General features: G+C 41.6%; 2 protein-coding genes across 12 annotated transcripts in view; one reads left to right on the top strand and one right to left on the bottom strand.

The window, feature by feature from the left end:
* The window catches only part of ndrg4 (NDRG family member 4), a 111,213-nt gene extending 103,130 nt beyond the window's left edge, over positions 1–8,083 (top strand). For 7 of the 9 annotated variants that reach the window (XM_078400551.1, XM_078400552.1, XM_078400556.1 and 4 more), the window contains 2 exons: positions 3,316–3,354; positions 7,136–8,083. In XM_078400551.1, the coding sequence (XP_078256677.1) occupies positions 3,316–3,354; positions 7,136–7,302 (206 nt within the window). In that variant the 3' untranslated portion in view covers positions 7,303–8,083. The remainder of the gene's footprint in view (positions 1–3,315; positions 3,355–7,135) is intronic. The other 2 variants (XM_078400550.1, XM_078400555.1) reach the window with 1 other exon arrangement.
* A 1,243-nt stretch (positions 8,084–9,326) lies between these two features.
* Positions 9,327–20,087, bottom strand: part of bbs2 (Bardet-Biedl syndrome 2) — a 46,507-nt gene continuing 35,746 nt past the window's right edge. For all 3 annotated transcript variants that reach the window (XM_078400546.1, XM_078400545.1, XM_078400547.1), the window contains 4 exons: positions 17,885–18,022; positions 15,497–15,609; positions 12,751–12,899; positions 9,327–11,281 (listed from right to left, as the gene is read on the bottom strand). In XM_078400546.1, the coding sequence (XP_078256672.1) occupies positions 11,175–11,281; positions 12,751–12,899; positions 15,497–15,609; positions 17,885–18,022 (507 nt within the window). In that variant the 3' untranslated portion in view covers positions 9,327–11,174. The remainder of the gene's footprint in view (positions 11,282–12,750; positions 12,900–15,496; positions 15,610–17,884; positions 18,023–20,087) is intronic.

Genomic DNA, 20,087 nt, shown 5'->3' on the forward strand with positions numbered 1-20,087 from the left:
GATCACTTCACTAAACTGGATCTGTCTTATACATCTGAGATTCGGTTTCATGATAAGTCAGAGCATGGAAACAATGAGAGATTGATATTTGGAAATAGTTTTGACTTTCATGCATGGTTCTGTCTTGCAAGTAATATTCAGAAGTGATTGCATTGTCAGTTGTCCAGAGCACATTATTATATGCTGCCAAAGTGTTTGGTGGAGTCTCTCTCTGTGAACACTGCATATCTCTGTGCCTGCTTTGGTGTCTAATTTGAACATTATAATTTATGGTAATAGTCCATAGGCCTATATCTAGAAGGATCAATCAAATTAGTGAAGTGCATTTTGAAGTGCACCTTTGTTTTCTAATGGCCCATCAAGCTTTTCATGTTCAAAGATGTAAAAAGGGCATCACAGTTTATGTACTAACTGGAGAAATCAATATGAAATATTTACAAATCTTAAAAATTAAAAACTGCTGTTCACAGGTCACATTGTACTTTATAAAGGGGGAGAACCTGTGAGAATCAGTACTGAGCCCAAAATGTTTTAAATTGAGATATACGAGGTCTGGGCTTTCTTTGTATTTGCACTTTGTAGTTTAAAGCAACTGCTTGGAGCAGTTGAAGAGCATTTGCACTCAATCTAATAATTACTGTATCTGCAGAAATCAAAGTTTTGTTGTTGATAAGTCTGGAGAAACTGTTACTTGACAATATTGAGGGATGTGCAGAAACTGTTCCCATGTTTCTTCTTGTCTATGATTAAAGACTAATTTAATGGTCTTTTTTCACAGTTCATTGAGACTTCATTATTTTTCCCGAATGGTTAGATGTGAATTTATCCAAGTAATTGGATTTTGTGTACACCATCCTTGCTACGCAGTCATTTTCTTGAGTTTCAAAAGTTCAAAGATTCAAAGGTCAGTTTATTGTCACGTGTACCAATTAAGGTACAGTGAAACTCGAATTATCATACAGTCATACTAAAAAAAGCAACAAGACACACAACTGCATAAAAGTACTGACCAGTCATTGAAGTTCACTCGCAGTTGAGCAACGGGAGACATTCAGAAGCACTCATCAGAATAAGAGTGCTATTTTTAAAAGGCTTAAAATTATTTTTTAAAAATCAATGCACAGACGCACGTGTATACACACAAACCAACTAGCTAAGTTTAATTTCCAACATGTTCTCACAGTTTGGTGGACAGCCTTTTCTTCCCATGGATTTCAATGGGCTCACCGAGTTTAACATTGCTCTGGCTCAGCAGATTGGTTTCCCAGAATGAATGGGAAGAAAAGGCTGTTCACAGAACAATAAATAGATGTGAATATACTTTTTATTTGGTTTAATTAAGTTAAGATAAATGTATTTAATTATTTATGTGGCAAGTGTTGCTTAGTGTTCTGATATATCAGTTTTGTAACATGTCTACATGTGTTTCAATGTTTGTGATTGCCAGAGGCATATCATTGAACCGATAGCTTTGATACCTGGTAAGCCTGAGGTCATGGCTTCCGTGGCCACTGTTGCGAGTTTGGGACCTGACACAAATGCCCAGGGCGACTTTGCTATACTGGACTGCCCAATCAACTGGGAACCTTATTTCTAGTGGAAGGCTGTACCTGCAAGCATGCTACAAGGAAAGGCATGTTTCAAAGCTAGGGCACCAGTAAACTCATGATTTCCCTATTCCTCCAAGTAATCTACTAGTGCAGAGCAGAATTGTACTGCAAATCCTTAACAGAGCAGCCTCTGTATGGTCTTGAGCAGTTGCCCAATTAATTGATAAATAATGGCTGATCTGAACTTAAGTAGAAGATTAGGCCAATGATTTATATTCTACCAGCAATGCAAAATATATCCCTAAGGTATTTAGGAGTGCTGGTGGAGGATTCCCAAAAAGTTAATCTGCAAGTCGAATCAGTAGTAAAGAAGTCAAACGCAACGCTAGCATTTATTTCAAGAGGCTAGAATACAAAAACAGGGATGTAATGCTGGAATATTGTGAGCAATTTAGGGCACCATATCTGAGGAAGGATATGTTGGCCCTGGAGAGGGTCCAGTGGAGGTTTACAAGAATGATCCCAGGAATGAGTGGGTTAACATATGATGAGCATTTGAGAGCAATGGGCCTGAACTCGCTGGAGTTTAGAAGAATGAGGAGGGACCTGATTGAAACGTACCAAATAGTGAAGGGCTTGGATAGAGTGGATGTGGAGAGGATGTTTCCACTAGTGGGAGGGACTAGAGGTCATAACTTCAGAATTAAAGGACGTTCCTTTTGGAAGGAGACAAGGAGGAATTTCTTTGGTCAAAGGGTGGTGAATCTGTGGAATTCTTTGCCGCAGAAGGCTGTGGAGGCCGTCAATGGATATTTTTAAGGCAAAGATAGATAGATTCTTGATTAGCACGGGTGTCAGGAGTTATGGGTATAAGGCAGGAGATTGGGGTTAGAAGGGAGAGATAAATCAGCCATTATTCAATGGCGGAGTTGACTTGATGGGCTGAATGGCCTTATTCTGCTCCTATCACATGATAAGAGCAGAGATAGTTTTAGAGGGAAGACTGACCATTTGATGAAAACGTTCTGGGTTTGGTGGAAGAAGAGCCAACAGTTTAAGGAAGAAATGGGTTCAAGGCAGCTGAAGCTGCTCAGGAGATGAGAGATGGAGATGCAGGGAATGAGGGGTGTGATACGAGTGTTGGGCCAGATAGACACGATGGCAGGAGCCTCAGTATTTCTATCTGCATTTAAGACTAGATATAGTAGTAGAAAGGGAAAGAAAAGGTCCATATTGTGAATTCAAATTAGCAGAATAATTGAGTTTCTGTGTAAGTTTCTGCACAAGCAGTAATATGTTTTCTCAGAACTGCATCCAATATTGTAGAATGGAACAAGTTTCATAATATAGTAATTTCAAACTGACATGGTGCAGATGCCCAGATCTCTCTGGATCGGTGCTTGAAATATGCTTGAACGGTGGAAATACAAACACTGCTCTCCGACAAAACATGAAGAATGGGATATTGGGCTGCCTGGATGATAATCCTTATTACTCAAGCTCCCTCTTCTACCTTTGTAGTGATAATAATGACTGCTTAGATCATAGCTCCAACAAAATGAGAATAACATGTGGAATATCTTTAAAACAAAACAGAGTTTTGGGTCAGGACACCAAATGTAAGACCATACATGTCATACAGATGTCCCAGTTGGTTAAGACCATACATACTTGTGTGTGTTCCTGTATGAGTTGGATGTGAGTCTGCTTTTCTCTCGATGTAGACTGTAACACTGCGTTTCCTACCTCCTTATTTCACGCTCAGTTGCATATTTAGTGGATAGACGACTGAGTGGTGGAGCAGGTACCCATTTCCTGTTTCTCCGTGAACTATTCCATTGCTTGTGCTATAGCTTGTCTTTGATGTTTAGGCACCGTTCTCTTGCCACTGCATGCACTCATCCATCTGTGCTCTATACTTTATTTAAAACTGTTCTCTTGCTACAGCTTCCCACAGCCAATGCACATATTTTGCAATATTTGGCTGTAACTATACAGTATATTGACAAGTCATTGACAAGTCATTGACGTTCACTCTCAGTTGAGCAATGGGAGACATGAATCTCTTGCATTTTCCAAGTTGCAATAAGGCTCTAATATGTAGACAGGGGACTGCAAATGCTGGTTTACAAAAAAATGACACAAAGTGCTGGAGCAACTCAAACAGCATTTCTGGAGAAAATGGATAGGTTGTAGTGGGTCTGGACGCGGTAGGAATCAGGCAAGACGCCAGGTAAGTATTAACAGTAATTTAATCCAGCAACAGAACATCCACACTCTTTTCAGTCTCAAGCACGAGTTATCTCTCTAGCCCCTTCAGGCAAACCCCGTAGCACTAGTTCCTTCTCCAGCCCTGTCCAACCCGTGCCGAGGGGGATGATCCAGGGAGTGGCCTAATCCCCGGGTACCGCCACAAGGTAATGTTTCAGGTCAGGACGTTCTTCAGAAGAAGGGTCCCGACATTAAACACTACCTTTCCATGTTCTCCAAAAATGCCACTTGACCTGAGTTGCTCCAACATTTTGTATTAAGTTTTAATGTGTGTGTGGCATACCTTTTAGATAGCTGAATCCAACACCTTGTTCTTTGTATTCCACAGTGGAATTCTCTGCCACAGAAGGTAGTTGAGGCCAGTTCATTGGCTATATTTAAGAGGGAGTTAGATGTGGCCCTTTTTTGCTAAAGGGATCAGGGGGTATGGAGAGAAGGCAGGTACAGGCTACTGAGCTGGATGATCAGCCATGATGATATTGAATGGCGGTGCGGGCTCGAGGGGCCGAATGGCCTACTCCTGCACCTATTTTCTATGTTTCTATGTTTCTATGTATTCTGTGACTGATGGAATTGAGGGAAATGAACCATTGATTGCACAGTGAGTATAGTATAGTGAAGTCAGACGAAGGTCATTGTAAATGCATATAGTAACCATCCTATTCAATTATAATTACAATGTAGTTGAAACACTAAAGAACAAAATATTAAACTTGAACATTTCCTTAAATTTAATTAACTTTATCCCCCTTTGACATTGTACCAATACTTTTCAGTTGTTGTGTTGTGACACTTTTAAATTGGAAACTAGAGAACTAAGTCATATTTTCCAAATGGAATTGTACCTTTCCCTACCTTTTCTCATGCCTCAGAATCTACAGGTAATCTGATTTTAAAACTTCAATGCTAAGAGCTGACTTCTGTATCTGCCTAACAGATTCCACCATACTGTTTAATTGACAAAAGTTAGCAACCAAATACTGTGGTAATTAGCTTTCAATGCAGTAATTTTACTGTGGGAGTTGGGTGTGTAAGGATAATGCAAATAAAGCACATAACTAGGGGGGAAAAATTATTATTTAGGAAGGAACTGCAGATGTTGGTTTAAACTGAAGATAGACACAAAAAGCTGGGAGTAACTCAGCGGGACAGGCAGCATCTCTGCAGTGAAGGAATGGGTGACGTTTCGGGTTGAGACCCTTCTTCAGACTAGTTAGGGTTAAAGGGTAATGAGAGATATAGACAATGATGTAGAGAGATAAAGAACAATGAATGAAAGATATGCAAAAAAGTAACGATGATAAGGGAACCCCTCTCTCTCTATCTCTCCCCCACACAAGTTGCACCAGCTTCTCGTTTTCAGCCAATAAACAGCTAACAATGGCCTGTTTCCTTTATCATGTTTACTTTTTTGCATATCTTTCATTCATTGTTCTTTCTCTACTTAATCGTCTATATCTCTCGTTTCCCTTTTCCCCAACTAGTCTGAAGAAGGGTCTCGACCTGAAACGTCACCCATTCCTTTTCTCCAGAGATGCTGCCTGTGCCAATGAGTTACTCAAGCTAATTATTTAGGTGAAAATTACGAGGCTGATTTGGTTTAGTACCATTTCTGATCATTTCTTCCCAAAACAAATCCATATGTTCTTGTTCAGATGCTGACATACATTAGTCTATGTTACTTGCTGGAAGGCAGATTTTCCACCATTTGCAATTTTGATCTCAATCAGTGTTGCAGCAATGCTGATTAGCTTTTCAAACAATGCTTAATTGCCCCAATCTCCATTTGCTTCAGGAATCTCGGATTCAAACCAACCTCAATGCAAGTTATTTGACAATAAGCATTAGGGTAATAGCTTAATGGATTGTTCCCTTAGTGGGAAATTTAAGAGCAAAAATCAACGTGAAATCTGAGCTACTCATCTCTGTGGTCTTAGAGATGAGATGTGCATCTCACTGTAGGTGGTTATAGTTCAATCATTCAGCTCTGATGCTCTTCAGCTGCTTTATGATTTGTGAGCATTTCAGTAAAAATGTGTAATAATCTGAATGGAACGAGACAACGCACACAGTAAGCCACCCGCATTTTTCAGATGAAATATTTATTGGAAATTGGATTGCTTTTATTTTAGCATGAATCATTTCTTTGGTGAATTTAGTTGAACCAGATTAAGCCATGAGAAGAAACTGGGAAAACTCATTACTGTAATTGGTATATGATGAGGCCAAAGTATTAATTTAAAGTAACTAGGTCCAGAAGATACAAATCATTGACAATAACTGTGGTTTATGGAATCAAAAATAAGTTCAGCCCACATAACCCTTGCCCTGAAAAATCAAATATTGGAGAAAAAGTTCCAAAAAAGTACTGGTTTCCAAACTTTTCTAATGTTAAATTAAAGCCATGGAAAAAAAAAACGAATTCCATTTCTGTTTGTCTGACATGACTGGGAGAAGGCATTCTTATTAAATTGAACTGTCCATCAAATCTGATGGCAAAGTATTGAAGTAATGTCCTGTCAATACTGAAGTCATGCATGATTAATCAAAAATCAGAGTCTCTACCATCCTCAGCCCAACCACAGGCAGAACCTTTGCGAAATGTGGAAGATACAGCACAGCCCTGGAGGGCGGATGATGCAGGAATATAGGGTCATCACTTGAGCACAAGAACGGTGTAATCCTTGGACAACGTCACCTGCTTGTAAGCTAATCTAGGGTACGCTGGCTGGAGAGTTCATGACAAATAGGGAAAGGGGTAGTGAATATCTGGTATGGTGGGAATTAGGAAAGGTTTTGAGAGCTGCAGCAGCTATTCCAGTTGTTACATAAATACTATGTGCAAAGGTAGGTTTCACGGCTTGCTTGCTAATATGTGCGTATTGCCACCCTAGCCTCTCCCTGCTCCCTGCCCAGGAATGTAGATGCTGCTCTGGACCTAGACCTGAGTCTAGGCCTGAAATTGCACGTGAAAGCTGAGAAGCAGCATCATCATCCGCATGATGGATCTGTAAAAATTAAATGCATGACTTCTGAATACCATTCCAAATGGCATGTCACAACTGTGCTTTCCTGTAGGCAGATTATGTATATTGCAATGGGTGCTCATAGGAGATACATTGTCTGGCTTCCTACAAACCACTGAATACACCCTCTTGTGACGGTCCTCAGTAACTAAGAATCAGTGAAAACTTTTCCCATTTTGCTGCTTCAGTAAAATTTTGCACTTAAAATGGCTTTGGCTGATTTTAGTTTGAACTGGTGTGTTTATTAAATAACATAATGAATGATGATGTCTCTCTTCTCTCACACAGTGGCATCTGCTAGTATGACAAGACTGGCTCGTTCCCGCACAGCCTCACTGACCAGTGCCAGCTCAGTCGACGGGCAACGTCCACGTATTTGCACCCAAACCAACAGCAGTGACAGCGTTGGCCAGGTTACTCAGAATACGTCACACACCATGGAGGTGTCGTGTTAAAAGGTGATGGAAGGTAGAGAAAGAAGTGTGGCTTACCCCCTAGCCACTTTGCAGGATGTTAGTTCCTTACTAGTTTGGGTATAGGGCAATTAAAAAAAAGTATAGAGATTGTTCCCTTCCTTCACTGTAGCAGTCTGCAGTTTTCTAGGCTAACTTGAATAAAGGCTGCCTACTGCTTTTCTTTCTTGCATGGGTTGCAATCAGTGAATTTTATTTTGGTAAATGTAGCTACCTGATCCTTTTCAACATGTTAGCAGGCTTTCACAAGACCTGTTTTATTTTTGCCAGTCGGTCAGTGTCATGGTACATATTAAGAGATTGTGCCAATGTAATAGTAATCTTGTATTCAATTATTTTAACTTGTGCAATGGGAAAGCATCGCATTTTATGTAGTTTAAATGTGGAGGCATTTCAGAGCATTGATGTGTTAACTAATTGTCCTAGATGCCTGTTCTTTATGCTTTCTGTAACACAGGATACAAAAGAGCTGCTCAGATTACTGTAGATATAGTAAATCTGGTTCCATTACTCAATGTTTTGTAGATAATTTATTTCCCCATCCTCAACCCTAACTGGAATTTGGGCAATGGTAAAACAAAGACATGAAAAGTTTCTGGTAGTCTCATTCAGATCTTGTGATAAATGTAGTGCGATTGAACCTTTTTTTAGTATAATGATCCTTTGTTGTTGTTGACAGCTGTGGATACCACAATAATAATTAACTCACTTAATGTCACTAATAACTGTTTATGAAAATAAAGTCAGTGTGGTATTAAAATCAGCCTTGTCTCGGTCCTTGCTTTAATAGAGGGGGAATGTGTTATTGCCTCATGATTTCACATGTTCTGCTTTAATCTTCTCTTGTTAGTAGTGGCTCAAAGTAGTAATGTTTCTTGAACTAATAAAGTAAACCCTTGCTTTAACGGACTGTAGGAGGGAATTGGTGTCTGTTATTGCCCGCTATAACCGACTAAGAAATTACCATTGTATAAATAGTGGAAACAAACATCTACAGTTGCTGGTTAATACACAAAAGGACCCAAAAGTACTGGAGTAACTCAGCAGGTCTGGCAGCATATCTGGAGAACATGGATAGATGATATTTCACATTGAGACCCTTCTTCATATGCTCGAACTGGACCTGGAATCCAGGTCAATTAACAGCCCCGGCCTGCTGCGGCCAGGGGAGAGGCAAGGACCAGCGGAGTCAATGGTCGTGGCCTGAGTGCAGGTAAAGGTCAATGGTGGTGGTGGCAGGCCCAACAGTGGTGGGGGAGATGCCACAGGCCAGGGGTGGGGTCAGCAGCTGGGACTGGCGGTGAAGATCAGTAGGTCAGTCTGCTCTAACCAAAATCAGTTATGAAGAGGCCTGCTAAAGCAAGGGTTTACTGTAAAAGCAGGCTTTCTTGGCATTTATATTATTTATCTAGTGTGGACAGTCATATCATCCTCTACCATTGTCCGCTGCTGAAGGTTTGCATGTTTAATTACAATTTTAATTATTCTACTGATAATTCTATATAATGTCTTCTGCCATGTATGATGCTTGAGTCATTCAAGTTCAAATTTGTCATCCAGTGCTGTCACTGTGGAATTTGCATATTCTTCTTGTGACCCAGTGGACATCCTTTGGTTGACCCCACATCCCAAAACCGATGGGGATGTGCAGGTTAATTGCCCGTTGTATTTTTACCCCATGTATGTTGGTAAGTGGTCGAACATGGAGGAAGTTGATGGGAATGTGGGTTGAATACAATGGGATTAGTGTAAATGGATGCCAGACGGTTGAAATGGTCCAGTATTGTGCTACATGACTGACCATAATATCTTTGCCCAGATTCAAATGTCTTCCATGTCCCTCTTGTAATGTTCCCATGCTACAAGTTCCTTTAAATATGAAATGTTGGCTTGTTTGTAATTAGGAACAGTTTTAGCAATCTTAGTGCTAAATAGGTTACATATTTAGTAAATAAATCAATAAGAAAAATAAAATTAAGTTACATGAATTTTAAGTCCACCTACACAGATTTACAACTCATTCCATCAAAGACTTTTATTATAATTTATTTAAAGTAATATCTACAACCTGAAAAACAGCAATAAAATTAGAAACATGTCAAGTTTAAGATCACAAAATACCTTTTGGCCATTGACCTACTGGCCTACTCCTCCATGCCAACAAAATCATGGTTGATCATTAACATCAACTTCCCTTTCCAGCCCACTCAATATCCTTTATGAGTCCAGAGTTCCAGAATCTTCCACATAACAACATTTGTCCCCATCTTAATTCTAAGTAACCAATCTAAAATCATGAGATTGGAAAATTCTGGAAAGTAAATTCTCAAGACATTTAATTTGTCAGTATCCATAGTCCAGCCCTATGATGGGGTTATGATGAGGTTAGAAAAAATGCCCATCCTATTGGCTTCACCTCACAGGACAGTCTTTCATCTGATTAATCATCTGCAAGGCAAGTAAATCCTTCCTTTGGTTGGGATCAAAACTAGAGTTATTGTTCTTTGGAAGTAAAACAAAAGGACAAAAAAACATTTATATAGTACTTGCCATGATTTTAGGATGTTTGAAACCTGTTGTAGCTTATTAATAAATAATGAAGGAAAAGCAACATCTAAAAAGATGGTGGAGGTTGAACTCTTTAAGGCATTTGGGGGGGGGGGTGGGTGTGGGTGGACGTAGTGACCTTTTGAGCAATGAATGGTGGGTGCTGGGGCCATTTGTCTACATGGACGAAGGAGGGATTTGCAGCAGCTCGGAATCAGTACGTGTACAATGGTAATGTAGTGACCATGGGATACTGAAAATGTGTAAGTGGGTAGCAAACAGTAAAGGTAGCTATCAATTTGACATGGAGTACAGCAGACTGGAATTGTCATGATAGTAGTTAGAGTATGAAACCGAATATGAAAGAGTAGTTCGTAGTGAACAGAAAGGATTTGGAATGTTTGGTGGGAATTTGTTGGAAATAATCAAGTTTCATGAAATATGGGTTGTTAAGGGGTAGTATTTCCAATATTTGTTAAGGGGTAATATTTCCAGCCTGGAAGAAATAAAAAGGCGTCATGGAATTATGACATAAAGGCCAGGTTTAGCAGACCGAAAGGAACATTTAAACTAATGGTGAACATTGGACATCCCGAAGCCAACATGAATAGATCTGAATTATCAGAATTTATTCTGTGTAATGGAGGTGAACACATGGCTTCTGGAGATTCTGCAGTCAATACTAAATGGACACAATATTAGTTTACTTCAATTTATAAAGCTTTGAAGAGTTTGTATAGGAAATGTGGTTGATTTCAGTTGTTATTCTGGATATGTATAACTCTTATAATGTAAATTGGTATTGATAAGAAATAGTCTTCAGAAACATTAAATATGATGCAGTGTTGCCATCTGCTGCTCCAGAAGCATTATGAAATAAAGAGCGTATTTGGCAAGAATTTTCACTTTCAAAGCTAGTCCTCTGACACTGACCACATGATAGTATAAGCTCTCTAGTTTTTAATAATCTACTAAGTTAACCTAGTGGTGACAAGGGTGAGTTCAACCGGGTGGAGAGATGTATAAAGTAAATCACTTGTATTCAATCTATAAACATTCAATGGTACATTTTAAATCCTAGTGCTCCTTTAAGACACGGTTGAATTGCATACTTGACTCCCTGATCCCATGATATCTAAAATAAGATGTTTATAGTTGGGACACTCCAGGCAATCTAACTGGATCTGCTCACAGTGGCTTGGAGATGAGACAAGCTCAGTTCAGCACATTTGTAACCTCTCCGCGTCGTTGGTCTTTCTGAACGAACTCGAGCTCTTCTGTCTGTTTAGTTATGACCTCTGGCGTTTTCAGGACGAGGTGCTGCCAGCACGAATGAGTTTGAAAAGTACATTGATGTTATTATTTTTTATGGCATCTCGGCATGCAGACACCACCTGGGTCTTGGGTTTCCCAACTGAAAGGGCAGAAAAAAACAATTAGAAAATTAATGTCGTCAATGTACCAAGGACACCCTCCATTCAACCATAACTAGTTTAATGTTTTCAAGGTCGGACAGTTTTCAGATAATAAGGTCTGAGACATTTTTAAATTAATGAATGATACGTGGACATCAGTGTTAAAGCTAGCGTTTTTATTGTCTAATCTTAATTTCCCTTGAGGTGCTGGTTACCCACCTTTTTGAACTACTCTGGTTAAGGTACTCCCATAATGTTAGGCAGGGTTGTTCCAGCAGTTAGACCTTGCAACAATGAAGGAATATTTCCAAGTTATGATGGTGTGGAGGGGAACCAGCAGCTGATGGTGTTTCCAAACCCTACTCCCTTTGTAATTATAGATAATGAATTTGAGGGGTGCTATTGAAGTAACTTCAAAGATTTTCATCTGAAATGCAAAAATAACATCCAGCTTCATTAACCCCATGAATATCTTCCCTATCTTCATGTTGTACAATTGTCTGTCATTAACAACGAGATCAACTGTTTAGCTGCATCACCTGTTTCCTCCTTTTCCCACTCTCTAAAATTCCCACTGCCCTAGCGTTAAAATCAATTTTCTCATCCCTCATATTCTCTTAGCTGATGTATAAACCTAACTCCTGCTCCCTTGATCTTATCTTACTAAGCCACTGACTATTTAACACAGAGCCAGCAAAGGAAGTGATTTAATTATTAAATGTTTTATTGCACTTCAAATCTGTCAACATCAGGCTTAGGTTGTCCTCCATCCTTGCAAACTTGTGTACCTTTTCCAACTTCCTTTAATCAAACTCTTTAATGTGCTAACAAGTCTCACATCTGTGCAAGCTTTCCCACAACTGCAAATCGGAATCGCACCAGTCTGGTTTCTGTACCTTTTACCAGTCTATCATGACAATTACAAAAGTTGCTAATGACAGTTGTAATGGCATCTTTCTCACTTTTCCACTTGCCATTACTTCACAGGAAGCAGGAGTGATCTTACACAGACCTAATAGAACAGATCTTCCAGTCGTTATTTCCAATTTTATTGGTTGTTTATTGAAGTAGTTGTACAAACAAGGAGATGAACATACCAGGCTTTCCTTATTCCGCATACAAGTTGTAGCTGGCTGCTCTGTCCCTGGTCTGGTGAGAACTGTATGCTATCCCTGCATCTACCACTCCCAGTCCCTTATGCCCATATATATACACCACCCTGTGCATCCTTGACTGCCCCCAAGTGTCCAAAATAATACGGCAAGATATATCTAGACAAAATAATATAATATGCCAACAGTAGCTAGTCTAAACATAAATGGCTCCTACAACCACTGTAGCACAGATAAACAATTCATTCCCATTACTTTCAGCCTAACTCAACTCTTCAATTCTTCTCCACCATTGGCTAACCAGATGGAGTCACACTTCCTTTTTTATTCAGTCACAGTAACCTGCTCGAACCCACCTCGCAGGCGTCCCGCCCTCTGGATCGCTTGATTTACTGCTCGTAGGCAGCTCAGAAGCTCTGTGTGGTTATTACACCGAATCTTGTAACCATTTATCAAGTCTCGATTTAAATCGCAAAGTTCCATATATCCCTTTTTCATATTTGTCCTAAATGGAGAAAGTAAAAAAAGATTGGAGAAGAAAAAAAGTGACAACAGATAAGCATTATTTGAAAGCTGTGTCTTCATATTTTGTTGATTTCTAATAAAGCATCACTTGTGAATTGTGACACCAGAGAAAAGAATTTGGGTGGAGGGGTGAGGGAGGAGAAATAGGTGCAAATCCAGGTGGGGCACAGAGGAGAGTGGGGTGGATGGGTTGTTAGAGATTACCTAAAATTGTAGAATTCAATGTTCAAACTGTTGGGTTGTAAGCCACCCAAGCGGAATATGAGGTGACGTTCCTCCAGTTTGTATGTGGCGTCTGGCTTCACAATTCCTGACTCTTCAATCCTGTTGTCTCACATCTGTATTAATCTCTGGCCTTTGTTCCAACCATCTGCCTATCAACCACCCACCCCCCTCCCACACACCTTTGTCCACCTGCCATGCTTTGTCCTGCCTCTCCTTTCTCCCAATCAATCTGAAGGGTCCTGAGCCGAAGCATCATCTATCCATGTTCTTCAGAGATGCTGCCTGACCCGCTGAGTTACTCCAGCACTTTGTGTCCTTTGCTTTTCTTCCTTCCCGGTTCTGATGAAGAGTCTTTGAACTGACAGATTGTGTCTGTGTCTCTTTCCATACATGTTTTCCGAACTGGTAAGTGTTTCCAGTATTTTCTGTTTTGATTTCAGATTTATGAGCAACTGCAGTTTTTTGATTTTCCTCAGCTGCTTCTCAAGTTTAGAATTGATGATGTTTGTTGATGATCTTAGTTCCATTTACCACTTGTCAAAAATGGAATCAGCTGGTGTCTACATGCAGCACGATCGGGATAGCATTAGCAGGCAAGATACCTTTATACCATACAATTGCTGGGCATGACCACTTCCAATAAGAGCAAGTCTGGCCACCTCCCCCATAAACTGGCAGTACCTTTGTACGTCCCTCACCATAACAAACTGAATCAGACCCATTCAGCAGAAGTGTAATTGAATCAGCCATGAAAATACTGTGGATGCACGAGTAGATTAGAAGAAGCACATCGTATGTTCAGAGGATCCACCAGTCCAACCTTGTGCCATTCAAAGTCCAAGTCAGGAGTGTGATGGAATATTCTGTCTGTTCAGACGTGGAGTCTCAAGCTATACAGGGTCACTCGGCTTGGCAGACATTCTATTTACCACTTAAACACTCGCTCCATCAGCAACTACCACCGGCACAGTGTGAACCATCAACAAGATGCACTGAATAACTTGCCAATGCTTCTTCAAGGATATGCAAATTCCACTCCCACATGTACACATTCCACTCCCAATTCTTATCCTGGAATTGTAGTGCCATTTCTTCAATACCTTGGATCTCTCTATGCATATAACCTGTCTCAGTTTATGAGAGCAGCTAAACATGACTGACTTAGCAACAGTTGGCCGCTATCACAACCAAGCCCCCATCTCCTTCCTGCTGCAAGACGTGCAGGGGTTATTTCTAGCCATTCACCGAGGATGGATGACCAAGGTCAAAGGAGGATAAGTGATGGCCATCTTCCACTCTAAAAAACAGACACCAATGACAAAATTTATTATAGCCTGCAGTGCACTGCACAGCTTGTGATCAACTGTGAGAGAATACCTGAAGATCAAGATCCCCGACATGGCACAAAAAACTTGGATCAATTGAGAGGTGATCCCTACCCTCCGACATGCTATTGAGAGTGACCATCTGCACTAGGCATATAAAAGCTCCACAGAGATATTACCAAGAGTTTCCATGACATCCATAAGAAGGACAAGTGCACGAAAATTAGCTTTCTTTCCAAGCCCGGTTTCCCAAGCAATGATGGCAACACTAAACCGTGCTGTGTAAGCATGCCAAGTACCGGACACTTCTTTATTCTGTCACTGAAAGATATTACCAAATAGATAGAAGTAACAATTTAAAGGTATGTTCAGATCCTCCTGGAAAATATGCAAAGTCCACAGAGTCCTGAGAAACTCTGGCCCGTGACCATTCAAGAGGAGGGCCAGCATAACGATGGCACTGAGTAGCAAGTTCACGTATCAGAGGGCCAGAGTAAACAGCGAAGGAGCACGCCATCTCATAAACCATCTCCACTAAAACCAGAAAATACAGGCAGTACGCAGCATGTGGAAAGAGAATAAGTTAATGTTTCCGGTCCAGCATTTTCATTTTGTACTGCACATATTTTCACAAACTACCCATCCATTTGTCACATCAAGCGCCACCTACCCCATTTGTGCATAGGACTGTGGTTCCCACACTGGTTCATTGATAACCTGAGACACCACAGAAAGGTAGTGGAAGGAAGTCACCATTGACCCTAAAATATGCTTCAGAGGAATAGGACTCTGCAATTGGGGACAGGGAATAAATATTGGCATTACCCAGAAAGCCCACATCTCATGAATGATTTAAAAAAGCTAATACACCTGTTCTTCAAATTAAAGAAAGGGAACTTTAACATATACTGGAAATAGCAGCTGAGGCCTCGGGTCAGCTCCTTATTCAAAATAACCCAGTCGAGAATGTAATTAGAAATACTTAGCTAAAAATTCAATGCTGAAAATCACAGCATCCACTACTCACATGTGTCCCATTAGACGAGAATCTTCTGCCCGAATCAGTAAGCTACGAACCAGATTGGAATGGTCAGCCATCTCTGCAGTGAGCTTTTGGTGCACGGAATGATAACCATCTAACTGTTTGGAATGAATAGTTTAAATCAGCATGTCTGTGCGAACAAACATTCAAATGGTTTACTTCAGCAGTGAGATACCATTTGATCAGAAACAATAAGGCTGTGCAAGGAATACTTCATTCTACATTAAATAAAAAATATCAATCACTAACATAAGTTTTGTCCCTCTATCCCAACTGGCTCATAAGGTCTGCCTGGTTGATCAGTATTATGTGCGTGCATAATAGGTTTTGTGTATGACTTCACATCTGCAATCATAAAAATAAATATTCATAATTTTTGAGTAAGGTGAAAACAATAAAAAAATGAAGGTGCATTTGGATGGACAGACCGATCTCTCAGGGATCGATGCTGGGTCATTGCTGTTTATGGTTTATATCAATGATTTGGGTGAGAATCTAAATATGGAATGGAAACAAGCCCTCCGGCCCACTGAGTCCACAGCGACTAAAGATCACCCGTCCAACACTCGGGTCAATTTACAGAAGCCAATTAACCCACACACCTGTACGTCTTTGGTAAGTGGGAGGTAACTGGAGCACATGGAGAAAACCCATGCAGCCACAGGGAGACCGGAGAACATTTGTGGACCAGAAATGGTCTGTTTTTGCACAGACCTAAAAGGCTAGATATCTGAAATTGTTGAATTCCTTGTTAAGTTTTGAATTGAATGACATGCCTAATTGAAATTCAACTGGCAGAGAAATGTGTTTCACATTGACATGTCAACCAATGAGTCAATTTTAATGAAGACTGATGGCATAGCCCAAAACATTTAACAAACATACTGCAAAATTTGTTTGTCCCGTACGGGACTGCCCTTGTCCCGTATTAGGCCCGCAGGCCGCTGTAGGCCCCGACATTAAGCCCGAACAGTGTAGGCTAACAGAGCTTGTTAACGTTAACGGAGTTCGGGGAGCGGGGCCGAGTGGGTGCGGGGAGCGGGGCCGAGTGTGTTCGGGGCCGAGTGTGTTCGGGGAGCGTGGCCGAGTGTGTTCGGGGAGCGTGGCCGAGTGCGTTCGGGGAGCGGGGCCGAGTGCGTTCGGGGAGCGGGGCCGAGTGTGTTCGGGGCCGAGTGTGTTCGGGGAGCGGGGCCGAGTGTGTTCGGGGCCGAGTGTGTTCGGGGAGCGGGGCCGAGTGTGTTCGGGGGCGAGTGTGTTCGGGGAGCGGGGCCGAGTGTGTTCGGGGAGCGGGGCCGAGTGTGTTCGGGGACGAGTGTGTTCGGGGAGCGGGGCCGAGTGAGCTCGGGGAGGTGTGTGTTCGCCAAACGGAAGTTGCAACCCACCTCCCGGCCAGGGCGGCCGTCATTGGTGGAGCGGGAGCACGTGGCCGCTGGCTGGCCGAGGGCGGTGACGACACCTTGTCCCGTATTTAAGGCCCCTTTATAACATACAGTCCGGCCCCGCACTAGCTTAATCCACCCCTGACAAGGACACCCGGGTTTCGTTGTACTTTCCCTTTTCCTAACCGGACACCATTCAGATAATAATCTGCCTTCCCGTTCTTGCCAATGTTGAAATAATTGTCCTCTACCAACCTGTCCCCACTACAGAACATCAAAACCCCCAAACAGTAATGTTTCTCGAGCAAAAACCAAACTGCTAAAGGATGGGAAGCATTTGTGGAGCAAAATGGCAGACATTTCAGATTGGGACCTTTCTACAGGTTTATGGACTCCAACAGTCTGAAGAAGGGACTCAATTTAAAATTTCGGCAATCCATTTTCCTCTATGAATGCTGCCTGGCCCACCGAGTTCCTCCAGCGCTCCGTTTTTTGCTTAAGATTCCAGCATCTGCAGTCTCTTGTGTTTCTAACAATGTTTTAGGCAAGGAGGAGAGTGTGAGTGGGTGCTTAGAATAATGAGATGCAATCTCATCATAATGTGTGCCACTATGAGATGGATTGACATGGTCATTGCTGAATGACCGCTTGCCTGGTAGCCTGACCTGTTTGAGGATTTCCAGATTTTTCTGTTTTTATCTTTTCCTTTTTACTGCTAAATTGTTGATACGTAAAATATATACTTCCTCTGCGAATTAATAAAACACCATGAAAGTGATTTTTAGAGATCTCATCTCAAGTTATTAAACCAACAGCAGCTGAAAGTGACCTATTTTATTGATTCTAAGATGTGACTTTTAATACAAGATGCCTCTTTGTTCTTTCCAAGAATCTCCAATTTGAAATACATTTTTATGAACATGTTAATGATCTGACCCATAGTTTAAATAATGATAATTGGTATCATGATTTACTGAAAGAGTAATACACTTACCTGAACAAGTATTTGGTGCAGCTCTTCAAAGTAATCAGGAAAGTCTGCTTCTACCTGGAGGTCTTCAATGACTAGAAACGATGCCAAAGATTGGATGATTTCACCAGTCAGGTCAATATCCTCTGTTCTAATGGTGATCTGTTGGGAAAAATTGGAAGTGGTCAAAATCATAACATCAGGGAAAAGGATTTTATAGCAAGTATTGTAAGGTAATCCAACTGGATTTATATAGTTCTGATGAAATAATACCTTGAGTAATATGTGGTATTTTGGTCCTTGTGCCAAAAGCAGAATATACTTTCAACGTATAGTAGAAATTTATTCAGTTGAGTTATGACAGTTTTCGTTTTAAGGAAATCAAGGGATAAAAGCAAAGTGGAAGAGGGATTGATTCGTTTACGATCTTATTAAATGTGAGATGTTGTTTTTGACAAGATACCATATTCACTGTAAACACCATCCAGTCCTCAATCAGAGGATCAGATCTGAAGCTGCATACAATAAATGCAAAAATAAAATAAATGAGCAACATTTTTGAAATGAACTGAAAACTGGCTGTCACATAGAAAACAGAATAAATTGGCCCTTATCCGGCTGGAGGGATGTAACTAGTGGAGTATCCCACAATCAATTCTTGGCCCTCAATTGTTTACTCTTTACACGAATGACTTGAAAGAGGGAACAAAATGCAAGATTTCCAAACTTGTTGATGATACAAAAATATGCAGATGGGCATGTGGTGATGACACTGTGGTTCTGCAATGGGAGAAATAATGGAGATACCATAAAAGCAATAAAAATAAACAATTTCACACACAATCACAACCAATACAAAACAAAAAAAAGAAACATCCATCACAGTGAGTCTCCTCCAGTCACCTCCTCACTGTGATGGAAGGCCAGAATGTCTTTTCTCTTCCCCTGCCGTCTTCTCCCGCAGTCAGGCTGTTGAAGTTGCACGTTTCAGGCCGTGCCGGACGATGAAAGGTCCGCAGCGGGCCAACCCTAACCCCGCGATCCGGGGCGGGCGAAGACGATGCCACTGCATGTCGGGGCGGTCGTGGCTCCCGACATTGAAGCCCCCGCCGGGCAGAGAAAATCCCGCGCCCTATTTCAGGCCACGCCGGACGGTGAAAGGTCCGCGGCGGGCCGACCCAAGCCCCGCGATCAGGGGCGGGTGAAGAAGCTGCTGCTGCCGGAGCTCCCGATGTCAGCCTCCACCCAGGGGGCTGCGAACATCCGATATCCACACGGCCCGCGGCCGAAGCTTCCGGAGCCTCCGTAGGTGAGTCGCTCCCGCAGTGCCACCACAGCCTCCGAAGGCAACCAGCTCAGGCAGATGGTAAGTCCGGTTCACGGGCTCTGCGAACCAGAGCCTAGCTGGAGGCCGCCAGCTCCAGGTGTTTGGCCGATGGTAGGCCACAGCGGGAACGGAGACACCACCCAGAAAAAAGGTTGCATCTCCGTTCGGAAGAGACAATTTTACAGTTCCCCCCACACATAGTACACAACCACAAAAAACTACATCACATCTACACACTACAATCAAGACAAAAAACAACAAAAAACACAAAAGACAAACAGACTGCAGGTGAACCGAAGCTGCCAGGGCAACGATGTTCATGAAGGGGAACAATTTCTATTTTGATTGCTGCTCAGTCACTGGTTTTTGAGTATTACAATTTTCAATACTCAGAAAATATATTGGCTGGTCCTCCTCGCCAAAGATTTGGCTTATGAAGATGGTCTGTAGCCCAAATGAGCCTTTGGCTAGGGTGGGGAATGGGACTTGGATCAGCAATTACCCACATTTATCAGCAGCCCTCTGATACACAGCAGTCTTCATAGCAAATTGGTATTGTTTTACATTGTCATGTGTACTGAGATATAGTGAAAAGTTTTGGTTTTGAGTCATAGAGTGATACTGTGTGGAAACAAGCCCTTCGGCCCAACTTGCCCACACCGGCCAAGCTACACTAGTCCCACCTGCCAGCATTTGGTCCCTATCCCTCCAAACCTGTCCTATCCATGTACCTGCCTAACTGCTTCTTAAACGTTGGGATAGTCCCTGCCTCAACTACCTCCTCTGACAGCTTGTTCCATGCATGCACCACCCTTTGTTTGAAAAAGTTACCCCTCAGATTCTTATTAAATCTTTTCCCCTTCTTCTTAAACCCATGTCCTCTGGTCCTCGATTCACCTC

The sequence above is a fragment of the Rhinoraja longicauda genome, chromosome 6 (assembly GCF_053455715.1).
Source record: "Rhinoraja longicauda isolate Sanriku21f chromosome 6, sRhiLon1.1, whole genome shotgun sequence".
Lineage (NCBI taxonomy): Eukaryota > Metazoa > Chordata > Chondrichthyes > Rajiformes > Arhynchobatidae > Rhinoraja > Rhinoraja longicauda.